The 24728-nt window shown below is 47.2% G+C and overlaps 1 protein-coding gene across 1 annotated transcript in view; it reads right to left on the reverse strand.

The window, feature by feature from the left end:
* Positions 1-24728, reverse strand: part of CTR9 (CTR9 homolog, Paf1/RNA polymerase II complex component) — an 861351-nt gene that overhangs the window by 756442 nt on the left and 80181 nt on the right. Inside the window, exons 2-3 of the mRNA XM_069623650.1 lie at positions 7525-7623; positions 5897-6136 (exon numbers count right to left, since the gene is read on the reverse strand). Of these exons, the coding sequence (XP_069479751.1) occupies positions 5897-6136; positions 7525-7623 (339 nt within the window). The remainder of the gene's footprint in view (positions 1-5896; positions 6137-7524; positions 7624-24728) is intronic.

Consider the following 24728-nt stretch of genomic DNA (forward strand, 5'->3'; position numbering starts at 1 on the left):
AAGCCCATAAAAAAGGTATCCACGACCCGCAGTGGTGCTATTCGCAAGAAGCAGAAACAGCGAAGTGCCGCTGATCTGAGGTTTGCCCATTGCGGACGCTAACCATTGAATCGTAGTGCAGGAGTCCCTAGACATCCTCCCTCCTGTACCCACGATTGAAACCCAGGAACAACAGGATCTGCTATACTACAACAAGAACAGAAAGCAGCTGGAACCAATTTCTTCAGACCTAAGGTACTGTAAACTAAAGGGTACTTGCCTCTTATTGTGTAGCATTGCTAGCTCTCAGTTGAGACTTGTCTTTGTTACAGTTGCAGAGTTGCTTGCAGCTTGTCCATCACAAGCCTCCCAGTTTGCGGCCCAACAGTGATTTATTTTTCAACAAAAACTCTCTATAACATTGTACAAGACTTTTTACTTCCCTTCAAGGAGAACTCCAGCTCCCCTCGACTTTGCTCAATTGGCACTGGGACTCCTGGCTCCCTAAAGACTCTTCTAACCGCCATCTTTGTGTTTTGATCTGTCCCTCCAAAGAGTCAGACATTATTTACTTGTGTAGCTGGGAAAAGGTTGCTTACCTGTTTGGTTACAGAGGTTCCATATACAAGGTTACATTGTTGATACATTAGTTACAAGGTAAAATGCTTAGAGGACAAGCCAGGAAGTTTGGGTAGCATGTATCCAGTGTAATCAGGTGGTAGCAGAAAATAGTAAGGCATGTAGGCAGCGCAGGGCTGCATTGTCAGTAAGTTTCAAATACCAAGAGTAGGTACAGGTTAACATACTGGGAAAGCCTCACCTCGTGTTATGTATAGCTACGTATTGCTTTAAATGTACTTGTGATATCAATGTCCACAGTGTCCTAGTTATTTAAGTCACCTTATGGTGTAGGAAGAGTTTGTGTGCCATCCCAAATGGCTATCTACTGAGTTATTGAAACTAAGTGTGTATTTATTGAAGTATATTTTTGTGTTACATATTTGCTCCCTTCAAAAGAAGGCTTATTCAAACTGACTGTTAAATTAATAAATAATTGTTTAACCAAGAAACCTTCAGTGTAAGTGTTATTTGGATATTTGTCACTAAGAAACTTTGTTACTACCCTACAGCTCACATTGACCCCTCTTGAGATAAGCCTGGCTGCTCAGTGACTACCAACTTGTGTAGTACATGCTTCTACCAAAGGTTGGGTTAACTATTGCTAAGAGGACAGGGCTGGTGCAGTCTCCCACAGGGTACGGCATACAATCTTGCCCAACACTCATTCTTTTACTATGTTGTTGGGAACCCTTTTTCTCTTTTTGATACTTGGTAATGGAGAGTCATGCTTTCCGCCATGTTTTCTGGCATTTACCTTTTACTATTGCAGCACACTGCACTTCTGTGCAACATTGCTGGAAGCTCCTTGAGCTTTTTATTTTATTTTACCTGGATTAACTACTGTTACCAGGGCAGTGGGACACCCTTTTTTCCCTCCTGTATTTTATTTTGTGAGATAAGCACACCCCACCTGATGTGGAATGCTGAGAGGAAACAGTCTCCCTTTGCTCATGGTTTCAGTAACTTTTAGCTACTGTTAAAAGTTAATCTGACAGGCTGGTGGCAGTGTACCTTTTTGCACACCTTTTTGTGGACTTCTACCGCAGGCTGTCTTCGCAGCTGCAGTCGGGATACAGGTTACCATTTGCCTAAAATGGTGGCTGTACTTTTTTAAAGCCCTGGTCATGATGGCCTGTTCCTACTTGAGCCTTCTACCTTCCTGAGTGGGGGAGGTATTGATGGGTCTTTTGGCTTTGTCAGGCTTCCCCTTGGAAAGCCTTCCAAGGCTCTCAGTGCCTGAAAGGACAGGAAGTGGGGGAGGTAACCGAAACTCTGCATGTCTTTGTCCTGCAGTTTCCCTGCCTCAAGCCAGTTTGAACTGGGAGGCCGGCAGGCCCCCTGGGCAGCCTGCCACCAGATTTGAATGAAAGGCTTGAATGATGATTGGTGGGCTCAGACAGTTTTCTTGCATAAAAGGTGAGGGGTCCTGGAGCTGAACCTCAGTCGACCACTGGAATGAAGAACCGCAGAGGAATTTGTAAAAGGACATCCCAGCAACTTCCAGGCGACCACCTGAGGCGTTGAGTGACCACTGAAGACCCGACTTCGAATTCCAAGCGCCAGGGAAGATGTACTGAAGGAGACTTCCTTCCCTGGACTGGTGGATATCCTGGGACCTGTGCCATTTTCTGGTGCAACGTCTTGTGAAGCGCAGTTTCAGCTGGAACATTGTGGGCATCCTTCCGGGCCTGCATTGACTCTTCTCCGTTCCGGGACGTCCCACAAGCCGAGTGGTGGACCGAGAGGCAAAGAGAAGTCTTAACAGTCAACCACCGTCGCAGAGCTGCAACCTGTGAAGGGCAACAATGTACAAGTGCAGCGAAGATCCAGTGTTTGGTGTCCCACTGATCGAATGCTTCTGTCTGTTCCCTCCAAAGTTCCTTCTTCAGTCATCCAGGCCAAGAAACCCAAACCGGGAACGACTGTCACCTCACCTTGGGGGTCAACCTGCTGCACCTTCATTGATAAGGTAATGTCTCAAGCCTAGGTAAATACCTTGATGTTGGTGTGTTGCTCAGGTGTTCTTGGAGGGCTACAGTTAAGCTGTTACCTTAACCCCCTCCAGGGCACCCCGAGTCCCATTAGGCCCAACAACCCATTGGGCTCTAAATTGCCAAAACCAACTAATACTTACCTAGAACCCTTCATGGGCTCTGCTCTGTCTGGAGCTTACCCTCCTCCTTGGTCCTTGATCACTTGGACCCCCAGCAGCCCCTTTGCTCAGACACATTTAGGATAGGGTTGGACTTTTGAATATTGGTTGGACAGGGGTTAACTAAAGTTGCAGAAGTTGATCCAAGTTTGCTTATTAGTATCAGTTCTCTCTCACGTTTGTGCTGCTTTAGTGTGCTACCTTTTATTCTACTGGTACATTACTGTGTGAATAGTACTTGCATGACTTATCGCTAAAGTCTATATAAAATAAATGACTATTTTCTTATACGCCTGCTAGTCTGTCAGTGTTTCCTTGACACAACTGTATGCTCCAAGTACTGTGCGTCTCAATACAGCCCTTCGCCTTCCTAGACTAAGCCCGGCTGCTCAGCCATAGCTACCAAACCTTTGGTTAGTCCAGGCTAATCCCAAGGAATACAAACCGGTCATCTAAAGTAGGCTTTTCCAAGTTCTGTCACAGGCAGCCAATTGTGTAAAACTCCCCAACAAGCCCCTATGGAGAAGGTGGTCAGTTTGAGTGATTTATATGGTCCAGATCGGGAAAAGAATGTCAACATCGAAGATACTGAACTACTGATTAATCATTGTAGTAAGCCAAGGACCCATGGGCCAAACAGCCTTTGCAGTCTGGTTTTAAAAGGTGGTCCAAATTTGTGGGCTGGGTTACGGTTTGACCTTTATCAAGCCATTTTAACCCAGAAGCCAAATTCCAGAGATCTTGTGACTCTCGCACGCCATCCCCATTTAAAAAAAAATGGATGGGAACAATTCTAACTATGGGCCGATCGCCCTTTTGGACGCTGACTCGAAGATTTTTGCCTCACTCATTTTAATAGAGTTAATAAGTTGGGCAGAAAAAAAACGATATCCTACAGTGAAATCAAGTAGGTTTTAGATCTGGGGTGGGTATTTCGTTGGCAAGTTGCGATAGATCCTATACAAATAGCTACGAAAAGCCTTTTTTACCCACTTTTGTCAAACCGTCGATTTGTCGAAATATGTTATAGGACAAGTTGAAGCAATGGAGCCATCCGGATAATCTTCTAAATATTCTAATACACCTCCATTCTGATTCTGTGCTGAAAGTGCACCTGAACCTTGAGGGTGATTTTACTCATGAAATACCAACGGTACGCGGCCTATGACACGGGTGTGTCCTGGAACGGTTTCTTTTTAATATTTATATGGCCGATCTAAGGGTGGCGCTAGAAGGAGCGTCCTTCATTTCTGCAAGTCTTTGGCCATAAGTTATTTATCTAACCTAAGCTGACAATCATCTTAACGGATTGTTCGCCAATTGGGTTGCAAAGGCATTTCAGGATTTTTCCAGCAAAAAGGAGATGAAAATAAATACTGCCAAAACTTAAGTCCTAGCTATTAGGGTAGGCTCAAGAAAGAAAATACCAATTTGGTGGGTTGATAGCACAGTGGATGTGGGGAAAGAATTTAAATTTGTATGCTTCCACATTTGTGACCGTTCATGAAGATAGCACTTATTCAGCACATAAAAGATGAGGGTAGACTGTTGGCCTCCCAAATGAAACATTTTAAATAGATTTGGGGGATGGGATCATTGCTGCCTGTGCTCAAATTTTATGAAGCAAAAGTGCTGCCTGCGCTTACGTACGGTTTAGAGATTCACCACACATTTGACCAATGATTTCACAGAGCTAGAAGGGATTTTCTGGTTTCTAAGAAGGATGTTTTATCTTTGCATCTATTCTATTCCAAACGGATTGCTGACATTGGAATTGGGCTTGGCTTCACTGAATATGCAAATGTATTGGAAATAGTTTGACTATGCAAAACATTTTTAGACCCTCCCAGCAGATCCCTATTTGAGAAATGTAACATTTTTGAACAGGTTGTTGTAAATTGTCATTGATCAGTATAAGAAACCATTAGAATCATGGGGTTTTAATTACTGCACGGCAGGGGGCAGTGCTATTTATATCAGACGTCCTATTGGTGTAGCCTTAAGCATCCAAAAATAACGTTGATAGGACACTAAAGTGTAAAAGTTTTCCATAGGAAAACGCAAATTTAAAGTTAGAGGTTTTGCAGCCTGACGGGGAATATTCACAGCATGTGAATCCACGAAAGTTCCAATGTTGGAGAAGTACATTTCCAAGTTAGGAATTTCATCTTGCAACATTTTATGGTGTCTTTTGAGGGACTTAACATCGTGGACTTTACGCAAAGTATTAGTTCAGTGCTTAGCTATTTGAAACAGTTTCCCAGTATTGATAGCCTGAAGTACTGATCAGTTTCCCCATAAGAAAATGAGCGAAGGCAATAGAAGTGAAGCTGAAGTCTTTACTTCCTTTCAAAAAGTCAGAACAGGTTGAAAAACTGCAAAAAGATTGGGGGTCCATAGAAACCATGGAGGGAAAGTTGCCAAAAGAGAACTCTTTCACAACACAAGGTTAATGCACATTTTTTCTGGATGCGCTAGGGATGCAACGAGAACAATATGTCTGTCCAATAGTAAACCTATGAGGTGATCAGGGTTAGTTGTTTCTCTTGCACCAAGCGCAGAGCCAACTCTCGACAGAGCCTTGTGCCGGGTCCAGCACTAGTCTCTTCTTCAAAACCAGCCACAGCCCCAGGTGGACATTTCAACCACTTTTGGGGTAGAAGATGGGCACATGCAAGAAGGTTACATTGAAAAACAGGACACTGCAAAACAACTCACCTCTACATTAGAGTGGATATGTTGGCATCCGAGTACCAAACATTCGCAAGAATGCAATAAGGCTGGTAGCAGGTATGTAGTTCTAAAACTCCATCTCACGGACCGTGGAATCTTAACGCTGGTTTTCCACCAATCTGCTCCAACTCACTCAAAAAACACTGTACAATATCTGTGCTCGTTTGGCAAAAATGTTGCAGCTTCAAAAAGGTGCCCTTGCTACAAGATGTACTTCCCATTACCATCCACACCAAATCCAAACATCACTTACAGAAAAAAACAACTCACCTCTGCAGGTACACATCTATAAGCAAGCATCAGCGAGGCGGTTTTTCCAAGAGCTGTCATACAAATCTATTCAACCATGCATTCAGCTATAGCAACCTTAGCAGTAACGATCAAGAGAATCAAAGGAACATTTCACTTTACCTGGTCATACATGATAATTTTGTCAGCCATTGTGTACAGTAGTGTTGCTTGTGTGATGAGTTCCTTCTTGATATCTTTATTTTTTTCCTTACGCGCCTGCTGCACATAGTAGGCAGCTAAAGTATCGAGACAAGTCATTTGATCTTTCTCATGGTCCCTGTAATCCAAATTGCCATCTATTCGTGCAGCTTCCAAAAGCTTCACGAAATCTTCTGTTTTTCCTTGCTTGTAATATTCCAGCTACAAATGGGGCATATTAAAATGGTTATAGTGGTTTCAGAAAACGCGTCCAAAAGCACCCTCACAATTTTATTTTGCAACATTATCTAAGGCTTAAATGGCTTATACACTTGCATTTTCAATTAAGTAAGCATATCTTAGAACATTGTGTATAGGGCCCTTAACCCCATTCAGCCCAGCAAGTTATGAAATCCCTTTAAAAAGCACCATTAAGCAGTAGAAAAGCACAGTAGCACAGCAAATACAATTTGTATTGTACTTCCTTAGTAACTTACTTGCCAACCTTCACTCACCATCTAATCAGACACAAAAACCACTCACCATCTAAGCAGACAAAAACATACACCTTCCACCTACGGTCTCATTTTAAAATATTAACAAATGAAGCTCTTCCTGACAACAAACCTCCTGCCTGCATTCACTTTTTAAAATGTCATGTACATAGATAATTTCACTGTGGATAAATATGGTCATGCTGTGAGTAAGTGCGACATCCCACACACCCAACCCTAAATATACCCCCAAAATATAATTTTTAGCAAGGTTACTTTGAAAAATAGGTCTATGCAGGTGCTCCAACTGTGGACATTGGACAATTGTCAGAAAACAACAATCTATTGCAAGCGACACCATGCACAAACCAGAAAAGGATATTGTGTGCACAGATGTAATACATGCCCAACAATTAACACAGTACAACTTAATATGCATGGTGTCATGCAGAAGATATCTATAACAGCAACCAATCAATGTAAAGGGAGGAGTGATCCCAATAGCGGCTTCCCCTACACATCATTTATGTGTGTGTACACTACGAATCTATCCACTGGATGTCCCTTTTTGGTTTGTGTATGGAGTGCTCGAAAAAGTTAATTGCATGATATGACCAAGACAACCTTGTGGCTAGAACTTTATTTTTAGTAACTGAATTTGCTTGGATTTATTATTTGGAAATTTGTGGCATGGAATGTTTAAAAATAAAAATGGTTTTACAACATTTCTCAAAAAATACAATTGTCACCTGATCCTCCAATTATAAGGGGAGCAGGACTATCTACATATATTGACAATTATCTCAAAGGCTCTGCACGACACCAATGCCCCCTGTATAACTAAATGGACAACACATCATACACATGGATCAGATTTATGGCAGGTCAGGAAAAAAATGGAGCCAGGAGAGTACATAATACCTCGACCAAAAGACCCATATGTACTCAATGGCCAAAAGACACCCTGTCGAAGGCAAAGATAAGCGTTTGCAATGACAAAAGACACAGCTGAAAAGTTTGTACATATTGTAAGCAAATCTAGAGAAAGGCCAACTGACATTCATTCATGTACTCTCTACTATCAAAAACAAATTGTTTTAGTTAAGACATACTGACCGCTAGTGCAATCCATATATGAAGCTGTGTATGTTCTTGTTTGAGGATACTTATAACTTCATCCCCCTCGGGTAACTGATCGAAGTCGAGCTCAATGACCTGTAAAAGGTTTAGATATAACAAATGTTATTCAAGTTGCTTATTCACAATGGCATCTTTCCAGACTAACAGGCGATCTTACAATGTATACATTGCAAATGACAGTCCAAAAGTTCATTCTCGGTTGCTCTTCCCCCACGAAAGGCCCTTTCGACAGACCAAAGAAATGCATGCAACACATTTCAACAGTCCATTCTAGAGCATAAGTAAGCAATTGTATTGGCTGTAATACAATTCTATCCCCCATTAGGAGGTGAGATGCATCTTCTCTTATGTAAGGTACCATATGTAGCATCTTATTAAGATACCACTTAAACTCACCAATGTTAGGGAGATTTGTCATTTGTATGCTTCATCCCCTCTCCTAGTGAGAACCCCAGCACTTTTTTTTGCTGGACCTAGGGCCATTTTCTTTATATCCTGAATGAGTGGAGTCTTTTTCCACTCATTCATTCTTATGGGCTCTGTCTTTGGGAACTTTGTTCTTGGTGTTTTACCTTTACTATGGAGTCTACTTTCCTCCATATCTCTTTAAAGGCATTTGCGCTTTACTTTTGCAGCACACAGCTCCTTATGGGCAGTGTTGCTGGGAACCCTTTGGGTTCTCCTTTGAGATTCTCTTTATCCTCGGGTAACTACAGTTCTTATGGATAGAGGGATACTTTGTATCCCTCCTAAAACGTTACAAGAGATTGGCACACACCATCTTATGCAGAGTGCCAAGGGGATACCTAGTATCTCTCTGCTCCTGTGACCTTTTAGTCACAAACAACCTTCTAGTTCTGGCTGGTGGCAGTGGACGTGTTCTACCAGCTATTGTGTAATTTTTATACCACAGACTGTATACAGTGTCGTGATTGCACACAATAGGGTCACCCCTGTTCCAACATGGCAGATCCTTTCTTTTTTTTGCCCTTTCTAGCTTGGTTATTCTTCGTTAGCACTTCTAACATTAGGGAAGGGGTGGTCTGTGTGTGTTTTGCCTTTAGCTGGAACGCTGAGGTGTCCCCACCTAGGCTGTAGTGTGTCTGGGCAGAAGTGGGGGAAGAGTTTTTCACTCCCCTGCCCTTTGTCTGCCTGAATGGAACCAGCTCCCACTGGTAGTCTGGCTATGCTAATTGGACAGCCACACGCTACTTTATGTAAACTGCTGAGAGATTGCATAGCAGTGTGTGTTGAAACTGAATAAAAGGTGAGGTTCCCGAGGTGAAAGGCAAGTCGATCACTGGAAACTGAGGTAACCGATGAAGACGACCAGAGACGCCTGCAGACCCTTTGCAACACTGACCCCATTTTCTATGCAACAGAGGAGCTCCTAAGAGGACGACACCTTCCCTTTAGCTGGTAGGACCAACCAGCCCTGAGACGAACTACAATCTGAGCCATCTCCCAAGGTGATGTGCCTTTTCAAAGCTGCAGACCACGAATACCAGGAGACCTTGGACCCATTTGAAGTGCATCAACTTTGCACACTCCAACTCATCCAAGGCCACTCACCAAAGTGCCAGACTCCAGGAATTGAAGATTAACCGGGGGCGAATCAGGCCTTTGTTGGTGCTACAGAAAAGGTGCCAAAAAAGCAGAGTGACCAGAGGACTAACTGACGCACAATAAAGGTCGAATCCTTGACTGGATTGCAGAATATAATTGTGAGGTAAATATCACGGCTATCGTCCCGCAGCTCTGGACAGACCACCATCTCCCATTATTCACACTAGCCACGGCCCAGCCCTCGATTACCCCTCCCTCACTTACAAGGAATAAAAAATTCATGACAGCTGAAAAACTGCTGCCCCATATTATACCTAAACTCAATTCTATACCGGACAATAGGGACCCTAACGCTCTAGTCGAACGTTACAACGAAGTCATGAATTCAGCCCTTAGCAATATTGCACCGCTTAAACTAAGGAATAGTAAACCCAAAAAACAGCTCAACTCTTGGTTTACCCCACATTTAAAAAACCTGAGACTACTCAAAATAAAGTTGGAAACGGCTTGGAGACTCTCCCCATCTGCAGAAAATAAACTAAACCTTACCAAAGTCTCATCTCAATACAAGAAAGACATCCTCTCAGCCAAAAAGGAAACCTATAATAACAGAATATCCCAATCCAAGTCTAGTGTCAAAGAACTGTTCATTATTCTGAAAGAACTGGAAACACCCATTGTACCACAAGAAAACTGTATCAAAGACAAAAAATGGTGCTCCAGTATCCAACACACCCTAACTAACAAAGTAGCCAACCTACAGACCAAAATTGCCCACAAGAAAGCCTCGCAAGCATCCCAAACACCTCAGAGCATAGCTCCCCCACCACATTATAAACAAGAAACACGTTTCAGCTTCTCTAAAGTATTGACCATCGAGGTGGAGAAGGTCATACTGGGACTTAAACCGTCCAATTGCAAAGGAGACCAATGTCCGGTGCAATTTATCAAGGATGCCGCGAGAGAACTCTCTCCTTTCATAACTAAACTTATCAACTCGTCATTTACCTCCGGTACTGTCCCGATTAATCTGAAAGAATCCTGGGTTCTACCATTACTGAAAAAGCAAACCCTTGACCCTGCCATTCCCACGAACTTCAGACCTATCACGACTGCCATTTCTTCTAAAAATTTTTAGATAAAGTGGCCTATATTCAAATACAGAATTTCTTGGAATCTAACCTTCTCCTAGGATCTCGTCAATCTGGATTCCGCCCTCAACATGGCACCGAGACGGCCTTAATTGACCTAAAGGCCCAAATAGATGAGTTTAGAGACAACGGCCAAGCAGCACTACTCCTCCTTCTAGACCTCTCGGCTGCATTCGACTTGGTCGACCACAAAGTCTTATATAGCCACCTAGACTCCGAAGCCCATTTCTCTAAGGAGGCCATAACCTGGATCGAGTCTTTTCTGAGTAACCGGACCATGAGAGTTTTCTCTCTCTCGGCCTCAGATGACCCTATCCCTATAACCTGCAAGGTTACACAGGGATCCTGTGTGTCACCCACACTCTACAACATATTCACCAAGCCCCTCTTCGACGAAATGGACCATTTGGGTATCGCCTATACTAACTATCTAGACGATACCCGAGATTACGCCGCTGATCTGGCTTTGGTGAATAGAATTTATTGTTCAGGCATGGATGGCCACTCATTGTCCATGTCTGAATGACGACAAAACTGAGCTCATTATTCTAGGCACCCAGACCCTCTTAGCCAAATTTAGCCCAGACTATGCCAACTTCGCTATTGATGGTAACATAAAAGTAGCAAAGGAAGTGAAGACCCTAGGCTTTTACCTAGACGCCACCATGAACTTCACTAAACAAGTTAACTCCCTTGCATCGGCTACGGCATACACATTCAAACTCAGAGCCAGCAAACAATTCCTTTCCACCGACAGTTGCCTCACGCTGGCTAGAGCTCTCATACTTTCCAAATTGGATTATTGCAACGCGCTCTACATCGGAGCGAATAAACAGACCATTCATAAAATACAGGTTCTCCAGAACAATGTCCTGAGAGCAGCACTGAAGATCAATAGAAATGAGCATATCTCCTCTACAAGAAGAGAATACAAATGGTTATCTACCTCTGATAAAATCAAACTTAAGACTGCCTCCTTACCAACAAGTGCCTTATTAATTAGTGCACCACCATACCTTTCGGACAGAATTTGCAACAAAAATCCTCCAGACCGACGAGAATAGCTAACTCTAACTGCCTCCAAGTTCCACGATTCAGACTATCCACCATTGGGGGACACAGCTTCACAGTCAAGGCTGCGCAACTATGGAACTCCCTACCTCCAGGTATTCGAGTTCCCCAGCCTTATGCCAAATTCAGACAGAATTTGACCAACGGGCTGAAAGAAAATGACAAATAATCTCAGACTAACACCCTCTCAACGCTCTGCCTCCTATTCTCTGCCTACGGATTCGCCCACTTTGTACCAGTCCATTCGGACAACTCTCCTAAGGTACTGCAACTACTTTATTCTATGCCACCTAACCATGTAACCTACTTTGTATACATCGATATGCCATTGACTATTTTGTCCTGTTTCTCTTGTACCCATGTAATTTCAGTGCTTTCTCCTGTGATTATGTAATTTACTCTGTATATACTGATGTGCTGTTATATATGTCGGCCTGTTGGCCATGTAACTAAGTTGAACATATCCTTTCTGTTGCGCCCTGATGCCCCTGGGTCCGGTGCGCATTATAAATAATAAACTGGACTGGCCACCAGGGGGCGCACGGATGATCTCCTCCTCCGTGTGAGCTCTCCCCTCACGGGTTCATGAGGTGACTTGAGCCCCCACTTCTCGACCCCCGCCCTACTGCGATATCTGGAGCCAAGCTGTGTGAAGGTCCCCCCCTACTGCAGGAACAAACCCGGAGCAAAACGGTGAAGATTTTGTGTGAAAAAGCCCAAGAGAAAATTGGAGTCGGCTGCGCCACAGACTTATGAAAGCGAAACCAGCCCCAGCGCGCGCGACTCCAAGGAAGAATCTTGCCGGGCCTACGGCAGAGCTTGGATGACTGTGCCACACGTGGAGGGTACCCAGGACGTGTCAGTCGGTGCCGGATTGGCATACAATACCGCGTCGGAACCGGCTTTTCCTCCGGCGAGTGACAGGGTGTGCACTGGGAGGAAGGTGGCCCCCTGGACCAGCAACCGCTAGCGCGCCGGAGCGCATAAGGTGAGCCCTGTGGCCCCCTCGCCCGAGCGGCGCCCCGCCCGTCTCCCCTAGGGGGTTTGCCTGGGGTGTGCCCTGGTTGGGAGCGGTCAGCCACGGACGTCCGTCATACGGCGTTCGGCTCCCGCAGTACATACTGAGGACAGCTCGGGCCTCCGGGATCAACACAGAGAGCGGACATCCGAGGGAGGACTCCCCCCCCCCCCCTTCGAATCGCACAAGAGACCTCTACAAAGTCGCTCTGGAGGCCGGTTTTGCACCCAACAGGCCCCAGCGGCCCCGCGACTTGACCCACGGAGCATAGGGAACCGCTGCAAGGGCCCCCAGGACGGCGCACGCACAGAGAACAAAGTGCCCAAGTCCCTAGGTATGCAGTGAATGCAAAACACCCACGGATTGTATTGGGCCACAACTGCAGACCACCTCAGGAGCTAAGGCACCTGAAGCGGTGAGGGGCCCAAAGCACTCTAAGGAAAACGAAGCCAGCCCAGTGCTAGAAACCTTGGTTGCACACGGAAGCAACAAAGATCAGGCAGCAGAAATATTGCACTCAGGGCTGCCTGGGAGGCCTCCCCATACAAAGTTCCAGTAAATGGCAGTAGTGCGCCTCAACAGGTGTGCACCTTGTAGGAGATCCCACTGGGACCATTAAACAATCGACCTGGGAAAAGGGCACCATACACGCTGCAAGTTCTCTGGACCTAGCTGAGGGGGAACTAAAATAGGAAGTACCCCACACGCGGGTCGCGCCTATACTAATCTGTCTCCCTCTCCTAAATACACTCTGGAAGATACCCAAATATGCAACACCAGTGGTGAGACAAGTGAAGGGTCTATCCCCAGACCCGAGGGGTGCCACCGGACCCAAGTCAGCATCACTCTCCGAACTGTGTACTACTACGTGAAGCACCCAGGCACCACCCCATGCTCCCCGAAGCTCCATGAAGACCTGAACACTCAGTCCGCCTTGCTCTCACACACCTACATCGCCGCATAGAGGGTAGGGCCCCCGAATCAGGGGCGTGTGCCTCCTCTACCTTGAGAATCATCCCATGCAGGGGGAAAACAAGCTTGCCAAATACGCTTACGTTCCATCCCCCCTGGCTCCTCACCAGAAAACGGCAATGGCAACAGACGTCACCGGGGCGGAGGCCGCTGCCACCAAGGGGGACATCGCGTCGCTACTGTCGGAGATAAAGAATCTGGGAACCAACCTGGGCGGCAAGATTGATAGGATCACCCAAAGAATGGACAACTTTGAGGAGAGACTGGAGGGTGTCGAGAATAATCAGGCGTCCATTGACACTCTTGAAGCCCAAATGGACACGAGAATACGCAACATTGAAAGGAGGGAAGGAGAGATACGACTAAAAATCGATGATTTAGAAAATAGGGAAAGAAGGAATAACCTCCGATTTTTTGGTATTCCGGAATCTGAAGGAGAAACTGAAGACTCACTCAAGGTCACAATACACAACATTATAAAAATCTTAATGGCAGATGAAGAAATAGATGAGCCCGTAACCGAGCGGATCCACAGAGCTGGCGGACCCCCCGGTGGTCCGCGCTCTGTCCTCGCAAAATTCCACCGATTCCAAGACAGAAATAGGATCCTGATGAAAGCCAGATCGGGAGACTCGCTCACATTGGGCGGTGCCTCCGTCACCATCTTCCAGGACTTATCGCTCACGCTTGCATTACGGCGTCTTTGCAGCCCCTTGACCAAGTGGCTCAAAGAAAGGGGCACAAGATACCGGTGGGGATACCCCTTCTCCCTCACATTTGAACACAACGGTATGAAAATTGTCCTTCGATCCGAAGAGGAGATCAAAGATTGTATTACGGATATCCTCGGGACTGCCCCCGAGGGGGCCGAGCGAGGTGGGTCTGACCAGACCGGACCACAATGGGAGCTTCAGGGCCCCAGAAGAAAAAGAGTGAAAGGATCCAGAAAATACAGACGCCCAAATAACACGCCAGAACAAGGGAAATAGGAAGTGTGTGTGACCCGGTCTGACTACAGCCACAGCTGAAAAACGTGACACCGGTCCCCGCAGAGGTTGCGAAATGGCAAGATCCGTTGTGTGGGTGCCACCGCTGGCGGAGCACCCCTCAGGATTGTGAGGCGATGCAAACTTTTGCGAGAGGACCCGGGGCCCACACGTAACGTTAAACTTTTACATGTCTGTTGTTATCGTTGTTGGAATTTTGTGGTGTTTTGGGGGGGGGGGGAGGAGATCGAGATGGGGGCTCACCCTAAAGTTGCGATGGTATATCTGACCGGGACCGTGAGGCAACGGTCCCCACTGATGGTCCGCCAACGGACTGCACAGTGTCATCCAGTCCGTTCCGGACGCCGTCAACAACTGCCCATGCAGCGCCTCCAGTTCCCAAGCTTAAACGAGCACCACCAGCTATGGCGGAACAGGGGGAAAGGGGAGAGGGGTAATAGTCACTTGGGAAATGTACACACATCACTGGGCTCACTTCAATACATCACAGTCGAGATGGCACTGGGAACTTGCATGTCTCTCTGGCCGCAAGAGATGAACGATCCTCGAACGCAAACCACCGATGGCATCACCTGAGAAGTCCAAGGGCAAGTGTCTCCTCAGAATTGGGACCATCAATGTGAAGGGATTGAACTCGCCTACTAAGAGATCGTTGGTGTATAGAGAATTCCGCAGATCTGACATAGACATCCTCCTCCTGCAGGAGACGAAATTTGCAAGAGGGGAGGAGCGGAGAGTTCTGGGGAGGCATGGAATTCTGGGGCTCTGGCCCGCTCAGGAAAGCAGGGGTCGGAATCCTTGTCAAGAAGGGAATTGGGTTTGAATTGGAAAAGACCTGGTCGGATGTGAGTGGTCGAGCCCTTCTGATAGTGGGGAAAATTGCAAGAGTTCGCGTCACAATTGCCACAATATACTCACCCAACAGCGGACAGGCCGCATTCCTTAGGAAAACGATCCCCAAAATAGTACTAGAAACCGCAGGTCACCTCATTTTAGGAGGCGACTTTAACCAGTGGGTAGACCCTTCCGTAGATTGGAGACCAGGCAAACCGGATACGAGGACCCAGTATAGAGGGGAGCGTACTGAATTCGCCGTCATGATGGAACTATACGACCTGCGGGACGTGTGGAGGATTCTGCATCCCGATGAAAGTGGCTTCACCTTTTATTCGAACCCCCATGGCACATTCAAACGTATAGATTATATATTCCTTTCTTCTGACCTCACAGAGTCCACAAACTACTCTAGAATCGTCCCGATAACATGGTCAGACCATGACATGGTCCTGGCGGATGTCAACTGGACCAACCTACCCGTCGCTGGGGGATCTTGGCGCTGCAACGAGTCCCTCTGGACTGATGTGGTGTTTAAAAACGAAATGGAGACCGAGATCGAAGAATATTTCAAGGTGAACAACAATGCAGAGGTCTCCAAACAAGTGATTTGGGAAGCTGGGAAGGCTACTTGGAGGGGGATACTGATACGCAAAGGCTCGTCTAAAAAAAGGTAACGTAGGATCGTAGAAAACAAACTGCGTAATGAAATATACCAACTGGAGGCGGAAGTAAGAGACAATGCAGAGGTGGACCCCACTATACTAGACATAGCTCACCGTAAAAGAGAGGAATTGAGACTGTTGGAACATGGCCAGGTGGTGAGAAAACTGCAATTCCTCAGGCAGACATACTACGAGAAGGGGGACAAGGCCGACGCACTATTGGCTGCCAGGCTAAGGGAACGGAGGGAGGAACGTAAGGTGAGAGAGATAACAGAGACCACTAACCCCACGGTGTACCCTCCCCACTCAATACCCGAGAGCTTTGCCAACTTTTACGAAAACCTATATACCTCTGAGCTGATCTCTACCCAATCTGATATATCCTCCTACTTGTCCTCAATCACCATGCCTACAGTAACACACACAGAGGCCGAGCTCCTAGACACTCCAATAGTCGAACACGAGATACGTGACGCAATCAAACGGCTAACACTAGGGAAATCCCCGGGTGAAGACGGTTTCACGGCCGGCTTCTACAAGACCTTTAGCGACCAACTGTCACCCTTCCTCACAGAACTCTTTAATGAGATAGTGGACTCTGGGACCGCTCCGGATTCTTTCAAGAAAGCCCTCATAACAGTCATCCCTAAGGAGGGCAGGGACCCCAAACTATGTGGGTCATACCGCCCCATCTCCCTCCTCAATCTCGACGCCAAGATCTATGCCCGAGTATTGGCCGCGAGACTGGAAACCTTAATGCCTAAACTGATCCACCCCGACCAAGTTGGGTTTATTCTCGGGAGGCAAGGTGCCGACACCATGCGTAAAACCCTACACCTCATCCACGCAGCACACAGTCTACCAGATGACCCGGTTCTCCTATCCATTGACGCAGAAAAAGCCTTTGATAGGGTGGAGTGTGATTTCCTGGGAGCAGTCCTCCAGAAAGTAGGGATAGGCCCCAAATTCTGCGATGGGATACGTGCAATATACGCCTCCCCCAAAGCATCGATATTTGTGAATGGGGAGCATTCCAGATGGTTTGCACTACAACGAGGGACCCCCAAATAGAGGGTATACGGTTGGGAGGGACGGAATATAAGATAGCGTTGTACGCAGATGACATCCTTCTACACGTAACTAAACCTAATAACTCCATCCCCCATGCCCTAACTCTAATAGAAGAATACGGCCAATACTCCGGCTTTAAGGTATCCATACTCTTCCCCCTCCAAGGTACCCCCGATGAGAATGAAGCCAAGTTCCTCTCACTTGGACTCAAGGTGGAGCACACGAAATTGCAATATCTGGGTATTCAGATCACCAGAGCCCTGAGCGACCTTTATGAGGCTAACTTCCCCCTTCTCCTCCGACGATTGGAGACAGATCTCGAGAAGTGGAGCAGATTGACGGTTTCCTGGCTGGGGCGTATCAACGCCGTCAAGATGGTGTGCCTCCCCAGCTTTCTCGATCCTTTCCAGATGCTACCAATTGAGATGCCCCAAAAATTCTTCATAGATGCCCGAAAGATCATGATGCGATTCATTTGGCAGGGGAAGAGACCGAGGATCGCATACAATACACTCATAATCCCCAAGGACAGGGGAGGAGTAGGCCTTCCCGATCTGAGGACTTATTACAAAGCCGCCCAGCTGCACGTCTTAATCCCACACCTTAGAGACCACAAACACCTACAATGGGTACAGATGGACAATCATTACATGTCCCCCGCCACAGTAGCAGAATGGCTATGGTCGCCATACCAATGGGTCCAAAGGAGAATTAAACGTCATCCCATACTAACTACCATATGGAGCATATGGCGCACTGGGAAAGAGATGCGAGAAGTCACAACCTGGCCATCCGCGCTCAGTCACTTGTGGTCTCCTGGCATAAACGACCACATTCCGAATTTAGAACGGTTCCAGTCATGGTATGAGGCGGGCCTAGAGAGGGTGGGGCAACTCCAAAGAAAGGATTCGTTCATCACGCTACCGGATCTGACCACAGCACTAGGGATAGGCAACTTATCGACATTCCACTTTATCCAACTAAAAGGGGTGCTAACGAGACCTGAGTGGAGAGGAAAATTGAAGAGAGACCTTACCGCCTTTGAGAGACTACTAGATTCCAGAACAGAAACGAAAGGCCTTATATCCGCAATGTATCAGATGCTAATAGCAGCGGGAGGTGGATCCACAGACTCCCTTAGAGCCAGATGGGAAAAAGACCTTGGCGAAGAGATACTCCCTGACCAATGGGACTTAATGTGTAGAGCTGCACCCAAATCCTCCATATCCAATCAGTATAAGCTTCATGCCATAAAGCTCCTACATAGGTGGCATTATGATCCACTCAAACTCTCTAAAATGTCCCAGTCAATGAGCCCGAGATGCTGGAGAAATTGTGGAGAAACTGCCGACTACTGGCACATGTGGTGGAGCTGCCCACATATCTAAGTGTTTTGGACCGAGGTCCTGGGATGGATTAAGGAGGTGGATGGAATCCAAAGGGAGGTCAACCCATGCCTTGTACTGTTTGGCCTCGAAAAGGACGAAGAGGACTGGTTCCGGGTGAAGGGTCTGGCCCCCCAGCTATTGTTGGCGGCGAGAGCCCTGATAGCGAGCAAATGGAAATCTCCTTTAGCCCCAGGAAAGAACGAATGGATTAAATTGGCCACGAACATTTACGTGATGGAAACGATCACTGCCTCCCTACATAATAAATCAGCAAGGTGTGAAACCCTATGGATGGACTTTAAGAATAAATATATCACACCTATCATGGACTCCCAGTCAGAGGAACCCTCAGAAGCTTGACCTAGAGATGCCAAACTCGGAGAATACTACAAGGGGTGAGAGACTCATTTCCAGTGGCCATGGTGCTGGCTGATGTTGCACTGTGCCGATTAAGCGTTCCCAGTGCTTATGTTAAATGATTATACCTATGATGTACACTACTCCAAGTGGGGGAGGCGGGTGGGAGTGGGTTGAGGCGAACAGTGTAAGAGACATACCCAGACACATGGAACTGTCACAAAACCAAGTGATTCCAGCAGCGTCTTTTACTTTGCATTGATTGTCCGGCATGTGCCTCTGGAAGATGTATAATTTTCTTTGGTTACTGTTTGCCTCTCTTTTGTTTTTGTAAAACCAATAAAGAAAAATTAAAAAAATAAATAAATAATAAACTGAACTAATCTGCAACCGAGACATCCCCTTCAGAGTCCACCCTCTCGTCACCAGACCAAGGAATCGGAGATCGGGACCACCGCTACTGTCCAGAGGAGAATCCAGCCACAAACGTTTCTTCTAACCTAAGGTACTGTAGGGTGAAAAGTTATTGCTCACCTTTAACCAAGACGTCACTCCAGAGTGTTGGAGTGCACGAAGGTGTCCACTCTTACCTCTGACCCAAGCTTCTTCCTTTTGTAGAGACAAGAAGTATCCTCAAGAACTGTTGCTGTTTCTCTGCTTTGTAAGACTTTGTGCCCTTTCCGAACTGAAATTTGCTGCTAGTTAGTAATTGGACTTTAAAAAGCGTTCAGTTAGTCCGAAACCTATAACCTTAAACTCTGCTACCGTTTGACTAAAACCGTTTCCCTTACAAAAGACTATCTTATGTGGTTTTGCCAACTAAATACAATTTCTGTATTTCTTCTGTTTTACGTGAGTGCGATGTAGTACCGATAATACAGTAGAACTGCCATTAGTGTCAAACGCTGTAACAATTGTAACCGCGAGCAACTACAAACTAAGCAGCGGCCTTTGAAAAGCATCTACAAGTAATTCTGTGTGTTTTGGTTTAATGTTCTAAGTATTTTAAGACATCTTAAGACATCTTATGTAAATAAAATAAATCTAGATTTTATATAAAGTTATTGTTTTAAGTGTTTCTTTGAATTGCATTGCTAACTGGGTTCAGTGTACTTACCTATAGCTCACATCTTCCTCTTAAAATAGGCCTGACTGGTCTGTCACCGTACCAAGGTTCCATGAGTAGTAAAGACTGATACTAAGAGTTGGGAACCAGCATACCATTGCAATAGTTTTAAGAAGTCTTACCTCAAGTAGACTTTAGGAAAACGCCCCCATCTATCAACGGAAAGCTGAAATGCTGAAGAGTTAAAGGTCTTCAAACCACCTCATGTAGAAACCGTAGAATAGAAAATAATACATGGAGGAAGAGCTCGAAGGCACAAACATTGGGTCAACCAAAGCAACGGATTTAATGGTTTAACCAAATTATGACTAAACTTCACAGTTGTGACTCAAGGGCGAACAAAGGCACAGTAATCGTGAGCAACCAGAGGGATTTAAAGAGATTTCTTAAAACTCACATCAGAAAGGTACACTGGGTGGCCATTTCTTCTTTGCTATAAATGCTCAAGGCTCACATTTTTGCTATAAAAGTGTTCGACACAGATTTTGCTTACCCATATTGGCAGTTTTTTCGGATTTCTGAGTAGGATATTTGGTCCACAATTTTTACATGAATGTCGAACGGCTTTCAGTTCCGTTTTCATTATGCATATATTAATAACAAAAGTAATCAGGATGCGAGATCCTCAAAATTCCACAGTTTCTGGACATATTTATTTCAATCTCAAAAACCAGTATCTTTAATTATTACACTGCTTTTGCTAAGCACCAAAGCAATGGACAGATTTCAATACAAAAATATAGGGAAGTGGAAGTGCAACTGTGCACCCTCATCAGGATGTGAAAGACGAGTTCCCTAATGACAAGCACATAGGAGTATAGGAGATTGGTGAAACAGATAAGTGAGTGCTGCCCAAGGCTGCTATTCAGTCCGGGTGTGTTTAAAACGAAAACGGTGTACACAACACTAAATAGAAACATACAACAAAGGGTATTTTCACAGTTGTGTCACAAGTAATCGAAACTGTAGTGTTTCGGCCACAATGGCTTGGTAGGAGCTTGTAGTTGTGGTGGCCTTCATCAGGAGAGACTCGTTAGGTAAGTCTGTCCGTGGGTGTGATCGTCCAATCCAACCGGAGTGAGGCGGTGTTGCTGTGCTGTCAACAATGCACCGGTAAGTGTGGATCTGCCGTGTCGGAGTAAACCGATTCAGACGGCACTGGGCTTGTGATTAGCCATCGATCTGATTGGAATTCCTCGAGTTCTTGCTGTGTTCACAACTGCTCCTAGTCCCTCCTCTCGCCAAGCGATACAGAAGCAAAGGAGGAGACAGCCTGTGTAGGGCAAGGAGGCAGTGGGCGACAGCCTGCTGGGTTGGGCGACCAAGCTAGGCCCCTTCGGGAGTGTGTAACGCCTCTGTAGGGACACCAAAGCTCTGCCCGGGGGCTTTCCCGTCAGCCCAGTGAGCAGAGGAGGGTGGAGAGAGTCACCTCCCCCACTGCAAGGACCCACTCAAATGTGCGGTAGCTGCGGGGGCCTGCGGCACGTTTCGGGCTGAGCGTGGTGGTCAGGAGAGCCCTGCCGAGGAACAAGGAGTGAGCGGTGGTGCTGCTGCAGAGCCCTGTGGGACATCGGTGGACCGCAGGGGGCCCCTGCCCGGCGCCAGCTGCCATGGTGTGTGGTGGCGGCCGCCCCTCCCCCTCCTTCTCCCCCACCTGACATCTACATTGGCCGTCTGAAGCAAGACAAGGTGTGTGGCAGGGTGTGCCGGACCTGATGAAGAGGGCGTTCGTCTGAATCTCGAGAAGGAGATGAGGAGCAGCCGGGTGCCCGACACATAGGACAGTGCGCCAGTCAGCAGGGTGGGTCGGAGGGGAAGTGCCAGCACACCGGGCCTGTGTCCTCGCCACCAGCACAAGTGGGCTTCCACCAGGAGGAGGGCCTCACCCGGGAAAGTGCACCAGTGGAGAGGCATCGCTGGTACCCATACCCCTCCCACCCCTCCCAGTGTGGAGGGAGTGAGCAGCTGTACCCAGAGGTAGAAGTGCTGGCCAGGAGGCAAGTAAATCCACCCCTGCTTGCAGCAGATAGACAGTTAAAGCGGCTCTCCTAGTGGATGATGGAGAGGGACCCCGGCGGTGCCAAGACAGACACTGATCCATTCCAACTGGGCCCCTGCTTCACACTAAAGAGAGCCCCCGCCCTTCGTTTGGGAGGTGACACCATAAAAGGAACCCAGCGGGTACGGGAAACACAGCTTTGACGCATACAATGGCCAATCGCTGGATGCAAGAGCTGAGAAGACGGGCACTCACCTGACCACTGAGAGGGTGGGCCCACAATGACTTTAGGGTGCATGGAGCTCTGGAGACAGCAGTTGGGGTGGGGCGTAAATCCACGCAGAGTCCATGTCTAAAGGTAAAGGGAAAGGGACCCCAGAACACCCAGTTACGGTCCCACAGGGGGCAGAGGGCACGCTTAGCAAGTGTTGGCTCCTTGACAGGACGAAAGAACCCAAAATACATACCAGCACCAGGCGGGACAGCTGGAGAAGGGCCTGGGTCATCGCTGGGCCCCATGGGGGTCAACAAGGAAGATTTACTGCAATGCCTAACAGACCTCCAGAAACAGATTACAGAGGCATTCCAAGACAATTATCCTCCATGAGGTCAGACCTAAAGGGCGCGGTGCAGGAGATCAAAGGGGAAGAGTGGACACTAACAAACAAGCTATCCAGGGACTCCAGAAAAGCAGGAGGAGGCATTAGAACAGCTTTGTCTAAAGTGCGGCTCGGCTCACACAGGACAAATTCGGGTGGGGGCAAGCAGGGTGGGGCAGGGGGTTTGGTGATTTTTTGGATCCGATGGAGAGGAGTAGTGATGACTCCCAACAGTTCTTCGACCAAGGAGGTTTTACGATGCATGGTCAGGGTTTTGTCCATGGAGTGTCGCAAAGACCCATGACCAGCCTCGGGGGTACTGGTGGTTGTTGTGCAAGGTGGATCAGTTCTTGTGGCGGGACTTTCTCCAAGAAACCGACATTAGAAAGAGTGACAAGCAGATTCCAACTACACATACCTGCATGTCTTTCAGGCTAATGCAACAGAAAAGACATCAGGGGTCCCGATTGCCTTCAAGAATATCCCCAATCTGGTGGTCCAAGACACAAAGTGATAAACAGGGTCGCCATCGCTTTATCAAGTTTCGAATCAACAGACACACACAGGACAGGGGCAGGACAAGTTCCTCAAAGGGACTGTGGCTGAGCTAGAGGGGATGGCGCAGGGGAATGTCATTTTTACTGGGGACTTCAATAGGGCCCGTGTTCCGGGATAAGATTGCAGCAGTATGGGACAGACCTCTCTAGGAGCCCCTTCCCAGAAGCTCAAGGATTGGCTCTCGAGGATTGGTCTGGTGGATGCGTGGCATATATGCAGAGGCACAGAAGTGGGTTATACGTTCTACTCCCACATGCATCATCAGTCACTATCTCATATCAACAACATTTGGGAGTCTGCACAGTTGGCGCAGAGAATTCAGGAGGTATTCCTGGGCTTGATAGGACTATCCGACCATGCCTGCTGGGGGCAACAGTATAACTCAAGGCCTGGAGGGGATTTGGCAGTGGTCCCGTCCAAAATGGATTCTCACTTACCTGGTTTTGTCTGAGGTGGTGGTGGTGGGAGAGAGGTGGTGGGGTGGTGGTGGCCTGTGTAGTGGGCACGGAGAGGGGTTGGGGGGGGGGGGGACAGTGCAGTGGGAACAGAGGGGATACTTCATTGTTTTCAGCACGTCTACAGTGCTTGGGGCCTATGCCTCCAGACAGGCCCCAAGAAGGGCCCCCGAAAGATTACCTTAACTCAATGACATTGCCAACACTGTTGGAGGTGGTCAGAACCACGTTGGAAGGGGAAATCTCAGAAGAGGAAGTACACCTGGCCATTGGGAAACTCCTCCCGCATAAAGCTCTGGGCCCAGACGGCATCACGCCCGCCTTTTATAAAAAAATACTGATCAATCCTTGCCCTGAAACCAAGCCAAGCTAGTGGTTTGACCAAAACCAGGCAAAGGTCCTACAATGTGTGGCTCCTACCACCAGATAGCCCTAATGAACACTAATGCCAAGATATACAAGATCCTGGTGACTAGACTTCAAGCCCTACGCCTGACCCTTATTCTTTCATAACAGTTGCGGGTTCATCAAATCACGCCAGACCTTCGAATACACAAGGCGGGCATGCCATCTGGTCGAGAAGGTTTCAAAGCACAGCATTCCGCCAGTGCTTCTTGCCTTGGATGCTGAAAAAGCGTTTGACCGAGGGGTACGTCACTCCTTTTTCACATTATGGCACGTTTTGAATTTGGGGCAAAGTTCCTTCAGAGGGTTCAGGCGAATTATCAGGGGCCCAACTTGGCCTGTCCATCAATGGACAACTCTCACACCCCATTCGACTAGAGAGGGGAAGCAAACTGGGCTGCCCACTCCTCCCTGCTCTACGCGATATATTTAGAACCCTTTCTGCAGCGCCTAAGGGAAGCGTCCGTAGTAAAGGGCATCGCGTTCAGGGGGCAGTCCATAAAACAATGGTATTTGCCGACGACATGCTTCTAGCCCTCTCTGATCTGGCAGCCTCCTTGGTGGCAGTAGCCGCGGAAATCGAGGCCTTTGGCAGGGTATCTGGCTTGAAGGTTAATCTCCACAAGTCAGAGGTGCTAAATTTCTCGCCAACAATGCAGCCTTAGGGGTTGCGCAGGGGTGCACCCCATTTCAGCAGGCAAAGGAGGCAATCAAATACCTTGGGGTCGACATTACGAAATCCCTGGACTCTTTATACGAAGCAAACTATCCCCGGCTGATCCGCTCCCTGAAGGTGGATTACAAACGCTGGAGTCCCCTGAATATTTCCTGGATGGGGCAGATGTACACTCAATCAGGATGGTGACTTTCCTGCTGTTTCTCTCCCTTGGAGTTTTTTCCGCTCGCTTGGTAGGCTTCTCTTCGCCTTCATTTTGAAA

The sequence above is a fragment of the Ambystoma mexicanum genome, chromosome 11 (genome assembly GCF_040938575.1).
Source record: "Ambystoma mexicanum isolate Mex_15411 chromosome 11, UKY_AmexF1_1, whole genome shotgun sequence".
In the NCBI taxonomy this organism is placed as follows: Eukaryota; Metazoa; Chordata; class Amphibia; order Caudata; family Ambystomatidae; genus Ambystoma; species Ambystoma mexicanum.